The 23,651-nt window shown below is 44.7% G+C and overlaps 1 protein-coding gene across 1 annotated transcript; it reads left to right on the top strand.

The window, feature by feature from the left end:
* The first annotated feature begins 5,448 nt into the window (after positions 1 to 5,448).
* Positions 5,449 to 16,610, top strand: LOC129706527 (MANSC domain-containing protein 1-like). Its single transcript, XM_055650890.1, has 4 exons — positions 5,449 to 5,588; positions 10,796 to 11,106; positions 13,827 to 13,964; positions 15,160 to 16,610. Exons 2-4 carry the CDS (start codon positions 10,884 to 10,886, stop codon positions 16,608 to 16,610), a joined length of 1,812 nt encoding a protein of 603 aa, XP_055506865.1. The 5' UTR covers positions 5,449 to 5,588; positions 10,796 to 10,883.
* Positions 16,611 to 23,651: the final 7,041 nt, after the last annotated feature.

The raw sequence follows: 23,651 nt of genomic DNA, 5'->3' as shown, positions 1-23,651 counted from the left end.
GATTGAAATGTTTTTGGTCTAATTCCCTTTCCCAGAAGGTGGAAAAACAGGACAAACAAGAATTGGAGAATAATTCTTTGTAATAGTAAAGTCTTAGTATGTATAATTATAATGAACACTGCATGGTGTTAAGGGCAGCACTGTGGCACAGCGGGTAGAACCACTGCCTTACAGCACCAGAGATCCCACTTTGAACATGACCTCAGGTGCTGTCTGTGTGGAGTTTGCACGTTCTCCTTGTGACAGCCTGGGTTCATCCGGGTTCTCCAGTTTCCTCCCACATTCCAAAGATGTATGGTATTGTAGGTTAATTGGCCGTCTGTAAATTACCTCTCATCTGTGTGAATTGGATGAGAACATGGGATAGCATAGAACCAGTGAGAACAGGTGATCAATGGTCAGTGTGGACTCAGTGGGCTGAAGGGCCTGTTTCCATGCTGTATCTCTGAACAAGACTCAGCTACATTCTTCTAAGGACAGAATCAAATATTTGTTCCACGCAAGCAGAAAACACTCACAAAACAAACATTGTATGTTAAAATAAGCAGGTATTCGTGGATGAAAATGTTAGTAGCTGCAGCCTAAATAAACAACAGGAAAGTCAGCATTCTGTGTTTCCACAAAACCAACTGGACGTCCAACCGACTGGTCTCAGAGTACATCCAAACGTCATGTTCAAAGTATTGACATGAACTGGGAGGCAGAGAGGGAATGAGAGAAATAGACACAGAGTGCTGGAGTAACTCAGCAGGACAGGCAGCACCTCTGCAGAGAAGGAATGGGTGGCGTTTCAGGCCAAAAGCCTTCTTCAGACTGAGATCTAAACGGAACATGCTGGAAACACACAGAGGGTCTTGTAAGAACCCCAACAAGAGAAGACCCTGCAAGATGAAGACTCATTGTCAGAACTCGGAGAGAATGAAGAACAATTAGTTTTAAGTTCCAGGCAAAGGTTTGCAAGAGATGACTTGGACATCTCCAAGCCTGGGTTGATGTGTAAATGAGGGGGGGTTAGAGGATTTAAATTTATTACTGTCACGTGTACCGAGGTACAGTGAAAAGCTTTGATTTGCGTGCTATCCAATCAGATCAAATAATACTACACACAAATGCAATCAAGTCAAACCACAAGTGCAATAGATGGAGCAAAGGGGAAGATACAGAGTGCAGAATACAGCATTGTAATGCATCAGTTCCAGAGACAATGTCCAATGCCCACAATGGGACAGTACCCTAGTTCATGGAAGGACCATCAGAAGCCTGATTACAGAGGGGAAGAAGCTGTTCCTGAGTCAAGCTTCTCAGCATTGTAGCACACTCTGATGTCCATGAAAATAAACGCGTCTGGATCTACATATGAAAGTAACTTGAATTTGATTGGAAAAGAATGTAACTGAATCATATCAGCTGCAAACTACCTAATTGTTCGAGGGTGTCATTTACAGAATTTCATTTGAAAGAATTTCTCAAGAAAGGCGATGCAATCAATAACACACCTTAACCTATAGCTTAATAAGTTCAACCTTTGTGCTCTGGCCCAGGTAAGTAATTAATCATGTCAGGAAGAACAAAAGTGTTTGGTTGGTAGGAGATTTTATTATTTAAACACACTTTGGGTTTCACAGTTCAATATTTTGAACAGTATGACTATTTCATTTTTCAACTCCCAACTTAATTCTTTGCATTTTTCTGTAAGGTTTATTACCTTTTACATTAATTGCCCTGGTGTTTAGTGTGGAATTTTGGGTCCAATTACTTAAAACTGCGAAAAAAAACATACCCTTAAGCTGAGGTGGAAACATATTTTATTTCACAATGGTAAAACTTTCTGTCAGCAATCAATATCCACCACGCAGAATTTATACGCATTCACTTTGCTTTAAATATATCGTTTATGGTTTTCAAAATGTTGAATCAAATTGAACTGAGTGGAATTATATAACATGGAAACAGGCCCTTTAGTTCTATGTTATAGGCAATAGGTGCAGGAGTAGGACATTCGGCCCTTCAAGCCAGCGCCGCCATTCAATGTGATCATGGCTGATCATCCACAGTCAGTACCCCGTTCCTGCTTTTCCCACTTTTTCATCCACTCCTTACACATTAGGGGCAATTTACAGGGGGCCAAATAACCAACAAACCCGTCTTTGGGAAGTGGGAGGAAACTGGAGCACCCGGAGGAAACCCACACCGTCACGGGGGGGAGAACGTGCAAACTCCACACAGACAAACAGCACCGAAGGTCAAGATCGAGCCCGAGTCTCTGGCGCTGTAAAGCAGCAGCTCTACCCGCTGCGCCACTGTGCTGCCGTGTTCACATGGACTATGGAACAATCCTGTTTATTTGTGGAATATACTGGTTAGAGGAATGAGAATGTAACAAGTGTTGGTGAAGAGACCAAAAAAAAGGGTTTGTAATTGTGCAATAGAAATCGATCAAATAATTATATCAAACCTGAATCAGTCTATAATTATCATTACATCTGATTCAATTTGGTTATACTTTATGTAGATTGAAAGATAGAGGAGCAGAAATGTAGTTAAGTCAGAGGAAGAGATATAAGGTTAAGGCAGATGCAAAAAGCTGGAGTAACTCAGTGGGTCAGGCAGCATCTGTGGAGAACATGGATAGGTGACGTTTCACAGAGTGCGGAGTAACTCTGCGGGTCAGGCAGCATCTGTGGAGAACCTGGATAGGTGACGTTTCACAGAGTGCTGGAGTAACTCAGCGGGTCAGGCAGCATCTGTGGAGAATATGGATAGATGACGTTTCAGAGTGCTGGGTAACTCAGCGGGTCAGGCAGCATCTGTGGAGAACATGGGTAGGTGACGTTTCACAGAGTGCTGGAGTAACTCAGCGGGTCAGGCAGCATCTGTGGAGAACATGAACAGGTGACGTATCTGGTCAGGACTTCTCTGATATTGACTGCGGCTGTTCTCATGTGAACAGCACCGAGAGTGTGGCATTTTTAGAGCCACACACAGAATGAGAAGAGGCAGAACAGGGCCTACTACTGGGGAATGTCACCGGGCAGGCGGTTGGCATGCCAACAAGAAACTCTGTCAAGTTGATGGTGGTTCCGGTAAGGATAAGAATAGTTCAGACATTAAGACCATGAATTGTTGCATCAGACCAGGTCAGGACTTGCACAGTTAATAGTGGAGCCCTGGAGAGGGATGCAGAGCAGAGAGAGGGTAGACACAACTGCTGGAGAAACTCAGCGGGTGCAGCAGCATCTATGGGGCAAAGGAAATAGGCAACGTTTCGGAACGAAACCCTGAAGGAAATAGGCAACGTTTCGGGCCGAAACCCAGAAGGGTTTCGGGCCGAAACGTTGCCTATTTCCTTCGCTCCATAGATGCTGCTGCACCCGCTGTGTTTCTCCAATACTTTTGTCCACCTTCGATTTTCCAGCATCTGCAGTTCCTTCTTAAACACAGAGCAGAGAGACATTGGCCCAGCGGTAGAGTTGCTGCCTTTCAACGCCTTAGACCCAGGTTCGATTCTGTCCGGGGGGTGCTGTCTGTATGGAGTTTGTATGTTCTCCCTGTGACCGCGTGGGTTTTCTCTGGGTGCTCTGGTTTCCTCCCACATTCCAAAGACATGCGGGTTTGTAGCTGGTACACAGTTCTGCAAATTGTTCCCAGTGTGTGGGATAGAACGAGAGCGAGGGGTGATCATTGGTTGGTGCGGACACAGTGGGCCGAACGACCTGTTTTCACCCAAGATAGACACAAAAAAGCTGGAGTAACTCAGCGGGGCAGGCAGCATCTCTGGAGAGAAGGAACGGGTGACATTTTGGGTCGAGACTCTTCTTCAGACTGGTTAGGAATAAGTGAAACGAGAGACATAGACAATGATTTGGAGAGATAAAGAACAATGAATAAATGATATGCAGAGAAGTAAAGACGATAAAAGGAAACAGGCCATTGTCTGCTGTTTGTAATGTGAAAACAAGAAGTTAGTGTTTCACGTTGTATCCGTCAAACTAAATACTAAATTCTGGACAGAAGTATGGATAGGAAAGGTTCAGAAGGCAATGGAACAAATGAGACTTTCCCAGTAGACCAACTTGGTCAGCATGGACATGATGGGCCAAAGGGCCTCCTCCTGTAAATGGGCAATCATTGCTCAGTGTGTACATAGTGGGTCAAAGGTCCAGTTTCCTTGCTGGGTGATTCCGTGACAAGTAATGTATCTCACAGGAAACAGGCCCTTCGGCCCAACTTGCCTATGCTATCTACGCTCGTCCCACCTGCCCTGCATTTGGCCAATGATCCATCTAAACTGTTCCTATCCATGTACCTGTCCAGTTGTCTTTTAAATGTTTTTCTAATGTTCTTCTGCTTCAACTACCTCCTCTGGCAGGTTGTTCCATATACCTATCATTCTCTGTGTGGAAAAAGTTGCCCCTCAGGTTCCCATTAAGTCTTTCCCCTCTCACGTTAAACCTATGCTCTCCGAATCTTGAATCTTCAACTCGGGGTAAATGCAGAGTATTTTACCCAATCTATTCCCCTGATGATCTTAAACACCTCTCTAATCCTCCTGCGCTCCACATAGTCCCAGCCACTCCAACCTCTCCCTGTAGATAGACACAAAAAGCTGATCACCCTCAGTCTGAAGAAGGGTCTCGACCCAAAACGTCACCCATTCCTTCTCTCCAGAGATGCTGCCTGCCCCGCTGGGTTACTCCAGCTTTTTGTGTCTATCTTCGGTTTAAACCAGCATCTGCAGTTCCATCGTACACACTCTCCCTGTAGTTCAGGCCCTCCAGACCGGGCAACATCCTCGCAAATCTCAGGAGCAAAATTCTCATTAATAATTCCATTTGCAGATTTTGCTGAACACGAGTAAAAAAAACTAGAATCACCCATCCCTTGAGCTGAATTAAACATTAGGCTAGAAAAAAAAACGTTGAAGATAGACAGGAGGAACAGCTCTCTCTGCCTAAAGTGCTGCTTATTCTGCAGCAGGAAAGTTAGAAATAAATGGACACTGCCTGAAACTTGAGGAAATGTGTTGTGTCTGTGGATGTGTGAGTGTGTGTAGAGTGTGTTAGTGTCTGTGCGTGAATGTGTTAGTGTCTGTGTGTGCGAGAATGTGTGAGTGTGTGTGTGTGAGAGTGTGTTTTCTGTGTGCGAGAAAGAGTGTGTGTGAGTGTATGCATGTGGTGTGTGTGTGTATATGTGTGTGTGTGTGTGTGTGTGTATGTGTGTGTGTGTGTGTGTCCAGCCAGAGACTGCTCCTCAGGCCGGGCCCGGGGATGTACAAGGGGGGGGGGAAACCGACCCGGACCGCATGGTGTGCGGGGAGGGGGAGCAGGACTGTCCACTGCCCGCCCCGCCCGGTCACTCGGCGCCCGGTGGGTGGTGGTGGTGGGGTCAGGCTCGGAGGGTGCATGTAAAGGGGGCTCCAGGGTGAGGAGGGAGCGCCGCGCTGGGCTGGGCTGTCCTGTCCTGTCCTGTCCTGTCCTGTCCCGGGAGGGGGCCGGGCTTCGTCAGCAGACGTGACGGAAACTTTGGGGCGCCTGTGATCTTCGCTTCAGACGGTTCCGGGACGCCGGCGGCTTCAGACGGGCAGCTGAGTGAATGAGTGAGTGAATGAGCGGGGCAGCCCGGGGGTGGGGGTGGGAGAGGAGGGGGTTGGCGTTGCCGTGTCTTTGCCACCGTCCACCTAGCCGGGCCCGTCGCTGGGAAACTCTCGACCAACTCACACCGTTCCTCATTACTGGCCAACAGTAGTTTCCCAATGTGGCGCTGAAGATACTTCTCTTTACAATGTGTAGTTTGTCTCAGTAGTGACTTTGATTTGTTACAGTGAGTAGACACGGTAGTTTGTTACAGTGGTGTGTGTTGAAGTAGTTACACTAGTTTGTTACAGTTCCAGTGGGTTGTTACAATAATTATATTGATTTGTTACTGTGAGTAGTTACACAGTATAACCATATAACAATTACAGCACGGAAACAGGCCATCTCGACCCTTCTAGTCCGTGCCGAACACGTATTCTCCCCTAGTCCCATTTACCTGCACTCAGACCATAACCCTCCATTCCTTTCCCGTCCATATAACTATCCAATTTATTTTTAAATGATAAAAACGAACCTGCCTCCACCACCTTCACTGGAAGCTCATTCCACACAGCTACCACTCTCTGAGTAAAGAAGTTCCCCCCTCATGTTACCCCTAAACTTCTGTCCCTTAATTCTGAAGTCATGTCCCCTTGTTTGAATCTTCCATACTCTCAGTGGGAAAAGCTTATCCACGTCAACTCTGTCTATCCCTCTCATCATTTTAAAGACCTCTATCAAGTCCCCCCTTAACCTTCTGCGCTCCAAAGAATAAAGACCTAACTTATTCATCCTTTCTCCGTAACTTAGTTGCTGAAACCCAGGCAACATTCTAGTAAATCTCCTCTGTACTCTCTCTATTTTGTTGACATCCTTCCTATAATTAGGCGACCAAAATTGTACATCATACTCCAGAATTGGCCTCACCAATGCCTTGTACAATTTTAACATTACATCCCAACTTCTATACTCAATGCTCTGATTTATAAGTAGTTGAGAGAGTAGTTACATTGCTTTGCTACAGTAGTTTGTTACTGTGAGTTACAGAATTCCTCCCACACACAGTGCTGTCTGTAATGATGGTCTCCATGTTTAAAAAAAAATCAGATCATAATGAGCCCTTTTTATAATTAAACCCCACTCGCTGGGACAGGTATGGACGTGAAGATAGACAAAAGTGCTGGAGAAACTCTTTAAGAAGGAACGGCAGGTGCTGGAAAATCGAAGGTACACAAAAAAGCTGGAGAAACTCAGCGGTCTGAAGAGGGGCTTCGGCCCAAAACTTTGCCTTTTTCCTTCCCTCCATAGATGCTGCTGCAACCGCTGAGTTTCTCCAGCACATTTGTCTACCTTCGATTTTCCAGCATCTGCAGTTCCTTCTTAAACACCTGGACGTGAAGAATCGGGTATGACAAAAATGACTTAATTTCACGGGTTACTTTATGCATGAAATGTGTAAGCAGACAGAATATCATGAATGGGCAGTTCAGCTCGCACAGCGCCAGAGACCCGCGTTTGATCCTCACCTCGGTTGCTGTCTGTGTGGAGTTTGCACGTTCTCCCTGTGACCGCGTGGGATTCCTCCTACATCCCAGAGACGTGCAGGTTAACTGGCCTCTTAGGCTGCGGGCCCAGCATCAAAAATGTGTCTAGAAATCAACTTTCGTGACCCATGTCTCGGAACTACATGAAATTTTGCACAATGTAGATCAAATATAATTGAGAAGGAAGTTATAACTCGTCAGTGGCAAAAGTTGCACATTATTTAATTAAACTAATTAGAAAATGAGATTAAAAAGTAAGCGCCATCTGGTGTCCATTGCCCATATCACACCATGGGAAGCCTATTTCTGTGTTGAAGTCTCTTTAAACCATATATTATTATACTAAACATAGAAAATAGGTGCAGGAGGAGGCCCTCCGGCCCTTCAAGCCAGCACTGCCACTCATTGTGATCATGGCTGATCGTCCCCTATCAATAACCCGTGCCTGCCTTCTCCCCATATCCCTTGACTCCACTAGCCCCTAGAGCTCTATCTAACTCCCTCTTAAATCCATCCAGTGACTTGGCCTCCACTGCCCTCTGTGGCAGGGAATTCCACAAATTCACAACTCTCTGGGTGAAAAAGTTTTTTTCTCACCTCAGCCTTAAATGGCCTCCCCTTTATTCTAAGACTGTGGCCCCGGGTTCTGGACCCGCCCAACATTGGGAACATCATTTCCTGCATCTAGCTTGTCCAGTCCTTTTATAATTTAATATGTTTCTAAGCTTGTCCAGTCCTTTTATATATATGACGTGAATATGACTGTAATCATATATAATTATATATAATTATATATAAATATATAACTAATATAATGAATATAATTGTGAGTGTGTATTTTGAATGAGACTGCCACAGAGGTCAGGCACCTGAAGCAGCCTAAATAATGGGTGAGGGCAGTTTCTGTGCGTTCCCCCTTTTACTGAACCACACTGACTGCCAGTGTGCAGAGTGGGGGTCATGGCCATAGTGGGACTGGGGCAGTTCCAGGCTGGGGGAAGGTCAAAGTGCCTTCCACTGACAGGAAAATGCCTAACCCTAACTCCCCACTCGCCCCCCTGCAGAGTTGCCCACGGCTGGAGTTGGAGCTGCTTTGGGACCGGCTGCGGGCTCCGTACGTGTGGCCCCGCAGTGCGCCCACCTCGGCCAGCATGCCCTTCTGGATCATAGTGGTGATGATGGTGGGGAGCAGCACTGCCCTGCACGCCGCCCGGGCCGCCTTCAGCTCCATCCAGACCGTCCGCTCGCTCGCTCGCTATAACACAGGCCGTCCGACAGTCAGACCGACCCCTCGCAGCACCCACCGGAGGCCCAGCCCAACAGCAGCCCGACAGCCCGACCGATCCTCCACAGCATCCATCGGCCTACTGACAAGCCCGACCGTCAGACTGACCGATTGACCGACCAACTGACTGACCCTAGTCCTAACCCAAGCTCTACAGTTGTTATTTATCATTTTTATTTAACAGTTCACATCATGGGGAGTCCAGAACCAGGGGCCACAGTTTAAGAATAAGGAGTAAGCCATTTAGAACGGAGACGAGGAAACACTTTTTCTCACAGAGAGTGGTGAGTCTGTGGAATTCTCTGCCTCAGAGGGCGGTTGAGCCCAGTTCTCTGTATGCTTTCAAGAGAGAGCTAGATAGGGCTCTTAAAAATAGCGGAGTCAGGGGATATGGGGAGAAGGCAGGAACGGGGTACTGATTGTGGATGATCAACCATGATCACATTGAATGGCAGTGCTAGCTCGAAGGGCCAAATGGCCTACTCCTGCACCAATTGACAATCAATTTATAAAGATAAATCAATTGAAAAACAAAATGATCAGCAAGGTGAGCATTACCTTTTATTCCTTGGAAACCTTGTTATTGTTTTGATGTAATGAGGAGGCAGCCATGATCCCAGGATCCTTGCTACCTAACGACCATTAAACAAAGCGCGGGTTTGGTCAACTTGCGTCCGACCTCAATGTCATGCGTGCATTGATTGGGCAATTACTACTCAGAAAATTTGAGGTTTTTCTCATATTTCTTAAAAATGTGCAGGTTTTGGTCTTGACGAGTTTCAGGTGTGATTTATATAATATTTTTACACAATATGTTAAAAATTCAGGTTGTTCCGTGAGTTGGGTCACGAAACTGAACGGAAAAAGCTCCTCGGCCCACAGCCCCTCGGTAAATTGCCCCGAGTGTGTCGGGAGTGGATGAGAAAGTAGGATAACATAGAACTGGTGTGAATGGGTGATCGATGGTCAGCATGGACTCGGTGGGCCGAAGGGCCTGTTTCCATGCTGTATCTACCGTTCAACCCACCTAGACTCTCAACTGTAACTCTAGTGAATACCTCATTTGTACTTGTCCCCCTAATTAGTGACAATTCAGCACCTACAATCTTCCTAGGTAGACAAAAATGCAGGAGAAACTCAGCGGGTGCAGCAGCATCTATGGAGCGAAGGAAATAGGCAACGTTTCGGGCCGAAACCCTTCCGGGTTTCGACCCGAAACGTTGCCTATTTCCTTCAGGGTTTTGGGCCGAAACGTTGCCTATTTCCTTCGCTCCATAGATGCTGCTGCACACGCTGAGTTTCTCCAGCATTTTTGTCTACCTTCGATTTTCCAGCATTTGCAGTTCCTTCTTAAGCAGCTGCAATCTTCCTGTTTTTCTCGTGCTGGTGTATCCACTTACTGCTGCCGTCTGAACCTGAATATAAACTAACATCCTGCAATAATATCGCTATATTTAAGAGGGAGTTAGATGGGGCCCTTGTGGCCAAGGGGATCAGAGGGTATGGAGAGAAGGCAGGTACGGGATACTGAGTTGGATGATCAGCCATGATCATATTGAATGGCGGTGCAGGCTCGAAGGGCCGAATGGCCTACTCCTGCACCTAATTTCTATGTTTCTATGTAATAATGTTACAACTGGGAATATAGAGGCAGCTAGAATTAAAATAGAAATTCAGACAGTTGGGACTCAACACCAGCGGTTTGTAACTGTACAAGGGCTGCACGGCGACACAGTGGATAAAGTTGCTGTCCCCCAACGCAGGAGACCCGGGTTCGATCCAGGCCGCAGTTGCTGCCGGTGTGGAGTGTGCAGGCAGATAAGGTAGACACAAAATGTTGGAGTAACTCAGCGGGTGAGGCAGCATCTATGGAGAAAAGGTATTGGGTGTCCCACCCCCTCCCCTGACATCAATCTGAAGAAGGGTCTCGACCCGAAATGTCCTCTCCACAGATGCTGTTTCACCCGCTGAGTTACTCCAGCATTTTGTGTCTACCTTCGATTTAACCAACATCTGCAGTTCTCCCTTAAGCAGGAAGATATGGGTTAGTTTGGCATCATGTTCAGCACAGATATTGCGGGCTGAAGGGCCAGTTCGATGGTCTGTGTTTGAAGTATCGGTCAAGATTAGCAATCGATGTTATATGTTATTCTGAAGGGGTGTATGTATCAGTGAAGGGTTCATCATAGAATACATCAGTCATGTTCATCTCCTTCACCATTGTGTGAATATATACGTTTTCAGTCATTAATTTGTATTGAAGAAGGCCCTGTTGATTATCGATAAGGAAAGCTGTGTTTTTGCGATTTTTTGAAGGGTGAAAGATTTTTGAAAATGTTCTGTAAATGTTAACACACAAGCGAATATTCAGTGTCTCATTTCCAACTTTGCAGACCCTGCTTCCTGTTTATTGAAGACGGCAACACTCTCAGAACGATCGCAGGCACCGTGACTGGTTAAGCAGCTACGAAAACCGTCAGTATGGTTTGTTGGCAAGGTGTGTCATTCCCATTGCTGCTCTTGGTTTTGCTGACAAACCACAAGTGTCTATCGCTACAGTCCCAGTGCAATTATTCAAGCAGTTTGGGCAATATAATCAACGTAACCATCGGTCTTTCAAAAGGGCTGAAGAGCCTCGGCCCATTATACACGGATACAGTGGAGGAGTGTCTCAACAGCTGCTGTAGTGATTTGCCTAAAATAGGTAAGCACTGATTTCAAGATATGTTAATAACATCGATAACATTTCTTGATTAGTACGGGTGTCAGAGGTTGTGGGGAGAGGGCAGGAGAATGGAGTTCGGAGGGAAAGATAGAACAGCCATGATTGAATGGTGGAGTAGACTTGATGGGCCGAATGGTCTAATTCTACTCCTATTCCTTATGACCATATGTTCCTTAGTGACTTGCAAACTTTAACAACATGCTTTCGTCCAAAAGTCAGGAAAATTAATTGCCCAAAATAACTTTGTGATGAGTTTAAAGGTTAAAGAAAAGTGTTGTGTAATCATATGTGGTGAAGACACAGACATACCGATGATGAAACTTGTTGTATCTGCCTGATACACAGCATTTCACAATGACAGATAAAGAAAGTCCAAAGTAATAATACTTGCAGTTTGGATTCTGCAGAAATAGCTGATCAATAAATAAATCAGGGTCAAATAATCATCTCATTTAAACTTTGCCCCCCTCATCTTAAAGCCATGCCGTCTAGATTTGATATTTCCATCTTGGCAAAAAGATTCTGCTGTCTTCCCAACTTATGCCTCCCATAATTTTATAAACTTTTATCAGATCTCCTCACAAACTCACAAACGCATCAGAGAAAACAATCCACATTTGTCCAACCTCTCCTTCTATATAAAACTCTCTGGGCTAGGAAGTGTTGTGGTAAACCTCCTCCGCACCCCCTCCAAAGCCTCCACATCCTTCCTGTAATGGAGCAACCAGAACTGCACGCAATACTCCAAATGCAGCCGTCACCCCCTGTCCCACTCACTGTACGAGTTCATTCCAAGAGTTTGCCCTGATTCGAACTCTGAGATTTACGGTAATGGCCACATAACAGAAGCGTCCATGTCACGAGGCAGGAAACTGGAAGTATCCTGAGCTAAATCTGCTGCCACCACTTGTCGGTTATCGGGGCTCTCGTGGACATTTTTCATCGTGTTGAAAAATCTTCACGAGTCTTCCCGTGCTTACCTGCCGTTAGCGCTAAGAGACGCCCTCGAGCTCCGACGTACCCGCTACATTAATTCTCCGTGCTTACCCCGAGTTTGACCCGGGAGAGCTTCTGGAATGAACTCGTACCGTGGGACAGGGCTTTTACCAAAGTCCTATAAAGCTGCATATGCTGCAGTAAATCAGATAAAATCTCAGTTACAGTCAGTCAGGCATCAAAGTCCCAACCAATAACATTGGTCTTGATGTTCTAAGACTCAATGAGATTTTTCATATCATGCACCCCCCATCGCAGGAACATAATTATACAAGGTGGCACGGTAGTACGGCAGGTAGTGCCGCTGCCCCACAGCGCCAGAGACCCAAGCTCAATACTGACCTCGAGTGCTGTCTGTGTGGTGTTTGCACGTTCTCCCTGTGACTTGCATGGGTTTCCTCCCACATCTCAAAGACCTGCGGGTTTGTAGGTTAATTGGACCCTCTGTAAATAGCCCCTTCTTCTTCTTCTTTTCGTGTCCATCTTGTGACAAATGTCGACCTCGCTGTCATCGTCCGCCCTGACACGGACGCTAGCTTCCGGCGACAATCAGTGGGAAGCCATCGCTGGTCGCAATAGATGATGGTTGTAGCAGAATTAGCTCGGGATAACCATATAATAACCATATAACCATATAACAATTACAGCATGGGAACAGGCCATCTCGACCCTTCTAGTCCGTGCCGAACACGTATTCTCACCTAGTCCCATCTACCTGCGCTCAGACCATAACCCTCCATACCTTTCCCGCCCATATAACTATCCAATTTATTTTTAAATGATAAAAAACGAACCTGCCTCCACCACCTTCACTGGAAGCTCATTCCACACAGCCACCGCTCTCTGAGTAAAGAAGTTCCCCCTCATGTTACTCCTAAACTTCTGTCCCTTAATTCTCAAGTCATGTCCCCTTGTTTGAATCTTCCCTACTCTCAGTGGGAAAAGCTTATCCACGTCAACTCTGTCTATCCCTCTCATCATTTTAAAGACCTCTATCAAGTCCCCCCTTAACCTTCTGCACTCCAAAGAATAAAGCCCTAACTTGTTGAACCTTTCTCTGTAACTTAGTTGCTGAAACCCAGGCAACATTCTAGTAAATCTCCTCTGTACTCTCTCTATTTTGTTGACATCCTTCCTATAATTAGGCGACCAAAATTGTACACCCTACTCCAGAATTGGCCTCACCAATGCCTTGTACAATTTTAACATTACATCCCAACTTCTATACTCAATGCTCTGATTTATAAAGGCCAGCACACCAAAAGCTTTTGGATACTACTTCCAGTTTCCTGCCTCGTGACATGGACGCTTCTGTTACATGACCAATTGCCTCTAGAGTGTAGAGAGTGAATGAGAAAGTGGGATAACATAGTGAACGGGTGGTTGGCTTGGACTTGGTGGGCTGAAGGGCCTGTTTCCATGTTGTATCTCGAACCTAAACTAAGTGTGATTTCAATCATACATTATAAAATAACTCCTACACACTGCCTGCAGGTGATCCACATCCCTCCATTCCTTGCACAGCCATGCATCATTTTAAACATCACTATTAAACCTGTCTCCACCACCACCAACCCCTGGATTGACTCGATATTCCACCAAAGGCTTCGTCTACTCTTGTTTTAACGGAGCAGACTGCTATAGACTTCTCAAATCATATTAAGGCTGATGTACTAAAACCTAGCTTTTCTTTCGTTATTTAGATGGACACCTCTGTAATTTTATGACATTTGCTCCAAAGAATATCTCTTCCCCAAATTGCTACCTTTTTCATTGTCCAAACAAAGATGCCTGCCCCACGATGATTCTGAAAGGATACACCAGCTATGTCATCGATAAAGGTAACGCACTTTTATTATCTAAATATCAACTGATATAAAACTATGAAACAAATGCTTTTTATTTCTGAAGGAAATAGGAAATAGGCAACGGAAATTTCTGAAGGAAATAGGCAACGTTTCGGGCCGAAACCCTTTTGGGTTTCGGCCCGAAACGTTGCCTATTTCCTTCGCTCCATACATGCTGCCTCACCCGCGGAGTTTCTCCAGCATTTTTGTCTACCTTCGATTTTCCAGCATCTGCAGTTCCTTGTTAAATGCTTTTTATTTCAGCATACCTCCAACAGAAATTACCAGCAATGCTTATCTCAAACGGTCAAACTTGTAAATTACTGACGATCTACGATGCTGAGAACTATATTCTGTATCTTCCCCCTTTGCTCCACCTATTGTACTGGAGTTTGACTTGATTGTGTTTATGTACAGTATTAACTCATCTGATTGGAGAGCATGCAAAAAAAACAAAGCTTTTCAACGCACCTCGGTACACGTGACAATTATAATGAATGAACTGCAAACCTGATCACAAAACGCATAAATGTCTAGTAACCATGTTTACAGTTAAATTCTCCCCACAGTTAATAATATCTTTTATTGTCATAAGTGCAACGAGGTTTGGAACGCAGCTCCCATCCGATGTCATGCCCCCAAGTGTGTACTTAAATAACTAATAACTGAAGATTGTTAGATTTAGATTCCTGATTGTACTATCCTGCATCCCGAGAACATGGTTTGTATAAACTAAAACAGTAAAATCTTTAGTCATAAGCAAAACAGCTCCCATTCATAACAGACTAAAAGATTTGCAGATATGGTTTGTATAAAGAACAGTAAAATAGTCAAAACAGTTCAAACAGCCTAAAGTGCAGATGTGTCTGTGAGACGTGACCATCCGAGGGAGACAGTCCAGGGGGGGTGGGGTGGACTCAGCAGGGCCGGTTCAGAGCTGCTATAGTTCTGGCAATGAAGCTGTTCCTGAGTCTGGAGGTTCGGGCGTAGAAGGCCTCGTAACGTCTGCCGGAGGGAAGTAGTTCGAACAGTCCATTACAAGGGTGTGAGGAGTCTTTATGGAAACTAAACTGAGTCACAATGTTATGTGAACCAATGTAGAACAAACTAATTTTTTTTCTATCCAAGGAATGAATGAATTCATGTTTTATCAGAAAAACACAAAAACACATTTATTTTTTGCGTGCAGATCAAGAGTCGGAAATGTCTGCGATGAAATCACATTCCCAGAATGGGGAAGGATCTTCAGATAGTGGGATTGCAGCCGGCCTCCGAGATTCTGGGTCTGATCTTCCTTCCCGTCAAGGCAGCACGACGCAGTCAACAACAACCACCCATCTCCCACTGCCCACTGTTCAATCTAGAGCCAGGCCACTAACAGTGGTCCCCATACTCCCACCACCCAACACGTTGCCAGTAACACCTTCCACTGCTGCTCCTGTGACCACCACACAGTTACTAGTGACCACGACCTCTCCATTCACAACCAGGAAGTCACCAGCAGCCACCGTCCAGAACAGTCTCTCGGTGACATCTGCCAAGACTGTGCCAACTAGACTACCAGTCCTACCATCAACACCAACGAGAACTACTGCCCTTCCCACCACTCAATCGCTGAAGACTACCACCCTCCAAACCACCACTCCTGAACCTACAATGACCACTACACTTCCAACTACGCTCCAAGCCAGCACCATTCCACCTCCAATGCTCACTACCGTTCCAACCACGTTACATACCACCACTCTACCTCCAATGCCCACTACTCTTCCAACTACGCTCCAAGCCAGTACCATTCCACCTCCAATGCTCACTACCCTTCCAACCACGTTACAGACCACCACTCCTGAACCTACAATGACTTCTACACTTCCAACTACGCTCCAAACCAGCACGACCAAAATGTCCACAACCCTTCCAACCACGTTACAGACCTCCACCACCACTCTAAGTACAATGGCCACTACTCTGCCAAGCACCCTACACACCACCACTACTGAACCTACAATGCCCACTACCCTTCCAACTACCCTCCAAGCCAGCACGACTGAGTCTAGAACGTCCACCACCCTTCCAACCACGTTACAGACCACCACCACTCAAAGTACAATGGCCACCACTCTTCCCAGCCCCCTACACACCACCACGCTACCAGCCGTGATCACCACTCATCCGACATCAACCACCACTGCCTCAACCACCACTCCCCCAACCACTACTTCACGGACAACATCTCCTCTCCCAGAAACTCGACTGGTGACCACCATCGTCCCACCAACAACCATCTCCGCTGTCTCGACAAGAAAGCCGATACCACGTGGAACTCTGCAATCTTCTGTGACCAGGGTTCCAGAGAAGAAAACTCCATTCATCACGAATATATCTGCGGTTTCAAACAATGCAAGTGTTAATAAAAAGGACGGCAGGGATCAGGATCAACGACACAATGTGGGAGGTCAGGAAGAATCAGCAGGAATGTTTGGAGATTCACGAATTGGGCTGATTGCAGCTCTAGTATTTGGAGTATTATTTCTAATAATAATGGTCGCTATGTTAAGTAAACAGTTAATAGACTCCTACAAAAGAAAGGACTACACTAAAATGGATTTCTTAATGAATGGGATGTACGTGGAGGCATGAACTAAAATATTCCAACAAACATGGATCTCCCATTATCAACAATCTTGGACTTTGAAGAACTCCCAAAGTAACAAAAGTATCTGCAGTTGGAAAGACTGACACCGTTATTTTTTAAATCTTCATTGGATGTGAACAAGAATGTACATGTAATTTGAAGGGGCATCACAGTAGTGTTTTTAAAATCACAATTCCCATAGGAAATCACTTTTATTGATATGTGTGTTGGAATTGTCAAGGTTTTAAAAACTGGAATCTGAATGAATGGAAAATTGGAACTCATTTGCCGGGGATGCTCAGTACATTTGGGGGGGAATCTGGATGCTGGATCATCAGGTGTGGATTTGGTCTTTATATTTGTGTCAGGAATTTGGAAAGGTTGAGTGGAGCAATGTCACAGCAAGAATGGTAGAGAGAAGTGCTGAGGTGATGACAGACACTGGTTTTGTGGTCGGCTTGTTGGGTTACATCATGGCTTGTTGGACATTGTGGAGCAGAGGGAGATGGAGATGCATTTCTGTGGGGAGCCAACTTCAAAGAGGCCGTTCCACAGTTCTTTCTGACAGTTAGTTGGCTTAAGTGAGGTTGCCGGCTCTGCTTTGTTCTCTATCTTTCAGTCTGAAGAAGGGTTCTGACCCAAAACGTCACCTATTCCTTTTCTCCGGAGATGCTGCCTGATCTGCTGAGTTACCACAATATTTAGTGTCTATCTCTGGCACAGACTTCCCTGTTGTGAATAGCAGGGGGATAGATGTTGTCATAGGTGGCATGTTTCATTTCAAGAAGCTGGTGTTGTGATATCTTCTCCTCGTCCCAGATGTGGACGATAGGTTGGGTGGATTTGTGCCTGAGTTGTAAGCATTCTCTGGGAGGTGCTGCCTACCTCTGAGATCTTTAAATGTGCAGGAGGTGAAGAACAGAATGCCATAAGGAATTGTTGGTCTCAATTTATCTTAAGAATTTAGATTTTGGACTCAAATCTCAATTCCTAAATTTGTGGACAAAGAATAAAAACTAAACTTGCAAAATGAGTGAATAATTTACTAAATAAATTTCCAAATCGGCAGCTGTGAGAAATACTACACTACGTTACAGAAAATGAGGAAATCATCATATTTGGCAGAGGAGTAAAGGGATCTGGAAGTCAAGATACATAAATCAAGAACAATAATGCCCTTTAACATGGCCATAGACAATCAAACTAAGCATATATTTGTAGTGCAATAGAATCAAAAAGTAGAATTACAGAGAAGATTTATGAAGATGTTGCCACAACTCGAGGGCCTGAGCTATAGGGAGAGGTTGAGCAGTCTAGGACTTGTCTAGGGGTGATCTTAGAGTTGTATAAAAATAATGAGAGGAATAGATCAGGTAGATGCACAGAGTCTAGAAGAATCGAGAACCAGAGGACATGGGTTTCAGGTGAGGAGGGAACGATTTAACAGGAACCTGAGGGGTAAGTTTATCACACAAAGGGTGGTTGGTGTGTGAAACAAGCTGCTGGAGGAGGTAGTTGAAGCAGGTACTGTTTAAGAAACACAAAAAAGCAGGAGAAACTCAGCGGGTGCAGCAGCATCTATGGAGCGAAGGAAATAGGCAACGTTTCGGGCCAAAACCCTTCTTCAGACAGAATGCTTTAGATGCTGCTGCACCCGCTGAGTTTCTCCAGCTTTTTTGTGTACCTTCGATTCTCCAGCATCTGCAGTTCCTTCTTAAACACTGTTTAAGAAACATTCAGTATGACAGGTTTAGAGGGATACAGATAGGTGGGACTGGTGCAGATGGGAAATGTTGGCCGGTGTGGGCGTTGGTCTGAAGGGCTTGTTTCCACGTTGTCATGACTAGAATTATGCCAAATATGCTTCCTGGATGCTCAGATCTGGTCGCCAATTGCAGAGAAGATGTAACAAGATGATTACATTGATGTTTGAGAAATGTGAGGTGAGATAAAGTACATCAGGAGAGGAAAAACAGGTTTAGGCTCTTTCCTCCAGAAAAGAGAATGCTGACAGATAATCCAACACGTTTTTCCGTCGTCTTCTACACAGTAAGAATGGAATTTTAATTTGTATTCTATGATTTAAACATTTTATATTGTTGGTGCTTTTGAGTAGTGCACTGCAAGTTACTGTTCACCCCAGTCTTAGTCTGGCTGAACCAGACCCAGCCATCGGAGATCAAAACAAACACTTAGCACTAAATATAGGAGAGAGGGAAAATGAACCTGGAAGACGGGTACAGCTACTTATTTATAAATTGTCACATTTACTGAGTTTCTAGACCAAGTGGGACCCGTTGGGTCCCTGTCACACGGGAGGTCTGGTTCCCCAATGCAATCTGTTCCCCAATGCAATATTCCACCACTCACCCATAGCCCCTCATCCTCCCTCTTTTTAAAGCTTAAAAAAATGCAAGCACTTGCTGCCAGGACTTAAAAGAAATATTCTAATTCCTCTTCCCCTGCCTCCCCCAGCACTCCCTCCCCCTCCTGTTCAGCTAAAAACTTGCTGAGTGTTCCTCGATTGCAACTTCATTACAACTTTGGCCTGCAAGGATTTTAGCTGCTAAATTGTTCTTAATTTTTAACTTTAGAGATTCAAGTTTATGAAAAATTGTAAAGTATAACATCAATGTGAATGAAACTTGACACGGACCACCACAGGACAATTGTGAGTAAGGTGGTGCAAACATTTCTAGCGCTATCGTGTGCCGTTTTGTCGTAGATCCTTGATCACACACATATGGGCGCATAGATAGATAGAAACAAACAAGATGAGAGTTTTAGTAATATATAGATAGGTGTAAATGTATTTTCTTCAAATAGTTCTGTTCTTTCATTAAAGTAAAGTAGAAAATATCAAATTAAAATGATCTTCAATAGAATAACTTAAGTAGTGGGACAGTACAAAATGGCAATTGTCCACTTGGTCGTCCAAGGCTTGCGTTGTTGTGATGGGCATTGGACAGTCTTGCCCTGGTAGCGCTCATAGATATATCCCAAGATAGACACAAAATGCTGGAGTAACTCAGCGGGACAGGCAGCATCTCTGGAGAGAAGGGATGGGTGACGTTTCAGGTCAAGATCCATCGGCAGACTCATTTTGTTCTATCTTCGGTGTAGACCAGCTTCCGCAGTTCCTTTCTACACATTCTGATGGAAATGAATCACTAAAATGAACATAGAGCACTGTTCTATACGAGTTGCACAGGCACATGCTGCTGCAGGTCCAAGATATCTAGGGTGGTGAGAAAATCCAAAACTAACTGCAAAATGGAAATTGAATATATTTTCAAAATGCGCCATGCTACTGGTCAAATGAGAAATGTTTTGGGCCGCTGTTTTTAAAATTCTCTGTTAAAGGCACAGCGTGGCTGTGATTTACATTAATTAATTGTGATGTTCTGATTCACTTTCAGATCTTGATTTGTAAGTCTCTTTTCAATTCTGAAAACAAAAACAAATTTATAATTCGATATATTTTCTTCTCCCTGTAATCCATATGGGTTGAAATTTCACAGGGCAAGTGTTGTAATATTTAACTTCACCACAAGGTGGCAAACGGATACAAACATGGGAGATGATTTGATAACACAGAGTGCTGGAGTAACTCAGCGGGTCAGGCAGCATCTGTGGAGAACATGGATAGGTGACCATTCAGTTCAGGACCCTTCAGACACAAGAGACGTTACAGAGATAGGTTAGAAGGTCATTAGTGAAAGGACTAAAATTAGGCCATTCGGCCCATCAAGTCTACCCCACCATTCAATCATGGCTGACCTATCTCTCCTTCCTAATTAAATTCTCCTCACCTCGGACACCAGCACTAATCAAGAATCTATCCATCTCCGCCTTGAATATATCCACTGACTTGGCTTCCACAGTGTTTAAGTTGGAATTGCAGATGCTGGTTTAAATCAAAGGTAGACACAACATGCTGGAGCAACTCAGCAGGGCAGGCAGCATCTCTGGAGAGAAGGAATGGGTGACGTTTCGGGTTGAAACGTCTGAAGAGGCTTTCGACCTGAAACGTCACCCATTCCTTCTCTCCAGAGATGTTGCCTGTCCCGCTAAGTTACTCCAGCATTTTGTGTCTACCTTCAGCCCAACTTGCCTATACCAACCAAGGTGCCTCATCTACACGAGTCCCACCTACCTGCATTTGGCCCATATCCCTCTCAACCTTACCTATCCAAATGTACCTGTCCAAATGTATTTTAAATGTTGTTATAGTACCTGCTTCAACGACCTCGTCTGGCAACCCGTTCCATACACCCCCACCCTCTGTGCAAATAAAAACTTGCCCTGAAGATCCTTCTTCCCTAAACTTTCTGCCTCAACTTAAAGCCATGCCCTCTAGTATTTAACATTTCCACCTAAAACCCGTTTTAAAATACATTCACCCATTATGTCTGTGCCTATATTCACATGATATGGGCTGAAGATTTTATATGTCTTAGTGTTATGTGTTATTTGACAAAAGTCAATACAATTTGATTAATCGACTGGGCTTATATTCACTGGAATTTAGAAGGATGAGAGGGTATCTTATAGGAACATATAAAAATTCTTAAGGGATTGGACAGGCTAGATGCAGGAAAAATGTTCCCAAATTTTGGGGGAGTCCAGAACCAGTGGTCACAGTTTAAGAATAAGGGGTCGGACATTTAGTACTGAGATGAGGAAACACTTTTTCACCCAGAGAGTTGTGAATTTGTGGAATTCTCTGTCACAGAAAGAAATGGAGGCCAATTCACTGGATGTTTTCAAGAGAGAGTTAGATAGAGCTCTTAGGGATCAAGGGATATGGGGAGAAAGTAGGAACGGGGTACTGATTTTGGACGTTCAGCCATGATCATATTGATTGGCGGTGCTGACTCGAAGGGCCGAATGGCCTACTCCTGCACCTATTTTCTATGTTTCTATATCCCATCCCCCTTGCAAGTTCTCCCACCAGTCTCCCGAAAACATTCTATCTCTGTCCAGCCCACTCCCCTGACATCAATCTGAAGGATCTTGACCTGAAACGTCACCCATTCCTTCTCTCCACAGATGCTGCCTGTCCGCGCTGAGTTACTCCAGCTTTTTGTGTCTGCCTTGCCGAGTTTAACAGGCCTCTATCATTTGCATAAACAACACTTCTTTCCAATAGCAACAGAGGAATTTTACTGAGTTCCACATGTGATTCTAATACTCATGTGTTCATCACAGTAAACATTTTATTTTTAAATCTTCAGATGCTGTCTGCATTTAATTTAGTGTTATGCTTTTCCAGGTTTGTATAATTTAGAGTTCTTTGGAAGGACTAAGATAGAATAACTTCACCGCAAAGTTGCTGGACTGTGTGTCCCCAGTAGATAATCCTGGTTTATAAATCCCCACTTCCCAAATGCATGCATACTTGGTGTAGTCTCCATCTGTGGCCATTTCCAGATAGCCTCAGGGAACTCCCTGCTATAACTTCAACAAATTGCTATGTTTTGCAATATCATACTTTTTTTTTAAACTCACTGTAGATTTATTTTGCTTCTATGTGAAGTACCTCGGGGCAAAATTACGTCATGTTTTAAATGCGTTAAGTTCAGTTTAGTTTAGAGACACAGGCCCTTCGGCCCACTGAGTCCATGTCTGCCAGCGATCACCCTGTATACTATCACTGTCCTACACACACACACACACTAGAGGCAATTTACAGGTGTTACTGAAGCCAATTGACCCACACACCTGTACTTGGAAACCAGAGGAAACCCACGCAGGTCACGTGTAGAACATGCAAACTCCGTACAGACAGCACCCGTAGACAGGATCAAATACCCGCTGTAGGATCTTTGGTCAGGATCGAACCCGGGTCTTTGGAGCTGTGAGGCAGTAACTCTGCCGCTGTGCCAACTCTGCTGAGGAGGAAAATATGATGCCTCTTTGAAGAGGAGTGGGGACAACTACGAAGATCGTCAAACAGGGAGACGAGAGAAAGGTGTTTAAAGTGGAGATGGAATAATCCAATCGTGTGGGATGTGGGCCCGTGGCTGGATCTCTGGGAAACCAAACCTTAACGGCAGTTGTTACCAACTTACCTCCAGCAGCTACTCACAGATGTCTAAAAATAACAAAAAGTTTCAATTTTTTTTTTTTTTTAACATAACAATTGTAAATTGAAGCTGAATATTTTTTTTTTTTTACGTGAATAAATGAGGACTTGAGTTTCACCAGCTTGCTGCCTTTTACTTAGTCTCAACGGGACCGTGTTTAATGATTATTAACTGTGAAAAGGTGGGAAAGGCAGCTGCTATGGAAAGAAAAAGATGAAATTGTCACAAATGACAGGGCAGATTACTCAACACAGTCATTAATTAGAGAAACTCAGCGGGTGCAGCAGCATCTATGGAGCGAAGGAAATAGGCAACGTTTCGGGCCGAAACGTTGCCTATTTCCTTCAGGGTTTTCAGCCCGAAACGTTGCCCATTTCCTTCGCTCCATAGATGCTGCTGCACCCGCTGAGTTTCTCCAGCACTTTTGTCTACCTTCGATTTTCCAGCATCTGCAGTTCCTTCTCAAACACAGTAATTCAATATAATGATAAGGCAATTTATTCCCAGCAAAGTATCAATTATAGCAAGAAATCTTTCCCAGTTTGTTTGCTTCTTAAAGTAGCCTGTTTTTCTGCCATGTGGCAAGTGACGGAAATGGTCGGGAAATAAGAGTTTAGTTTAAAGGTCAAGGTCCGATTCCGTTCTGAGCTAGCCGGAGAGAATGAGCAGCAGAAACGTAGCAACTGCTCTCCAGTGGGTAGAGTCGTTTCAAAGTTGAGTTACCTTGCAGCTGGGGCCATGGAGTCATACAAGCACGGAAACAGGCCCTTCAGCCCGACTTGTCCATGCCGGCCAATATGCTGCACCTAATCTAGTCCCCTTTACCCAGGTTTGGCCCACATCGCTCTAAACCTTTTCTATCCATGTACCTGTCCACATGTGTTACTTCTTCTTCTTACTTGCGTATGCCGTGCACAGCTTAAAGTTGTCGGGCAACTTGTTCTATTTGACCTTATT

Source organism: Leucoraja erinacea, chromosome 19, assembly GCF_028641065.1.
Source record: "Leucoraja erinacea ecotype New England chromosome 19, Leri_hhj_1, whole genome shotgun sequence".
NCBI classification, from domain to species: Eukaryota; Metazoa; Chordata; class Chondrichthyes; order Rajiformes; family Rajidae; genus Leucoraja; species Leucoraja erinaceus.
This window is presented reverse-complemented; position numbering and strand designations above follow the sequence as displayed.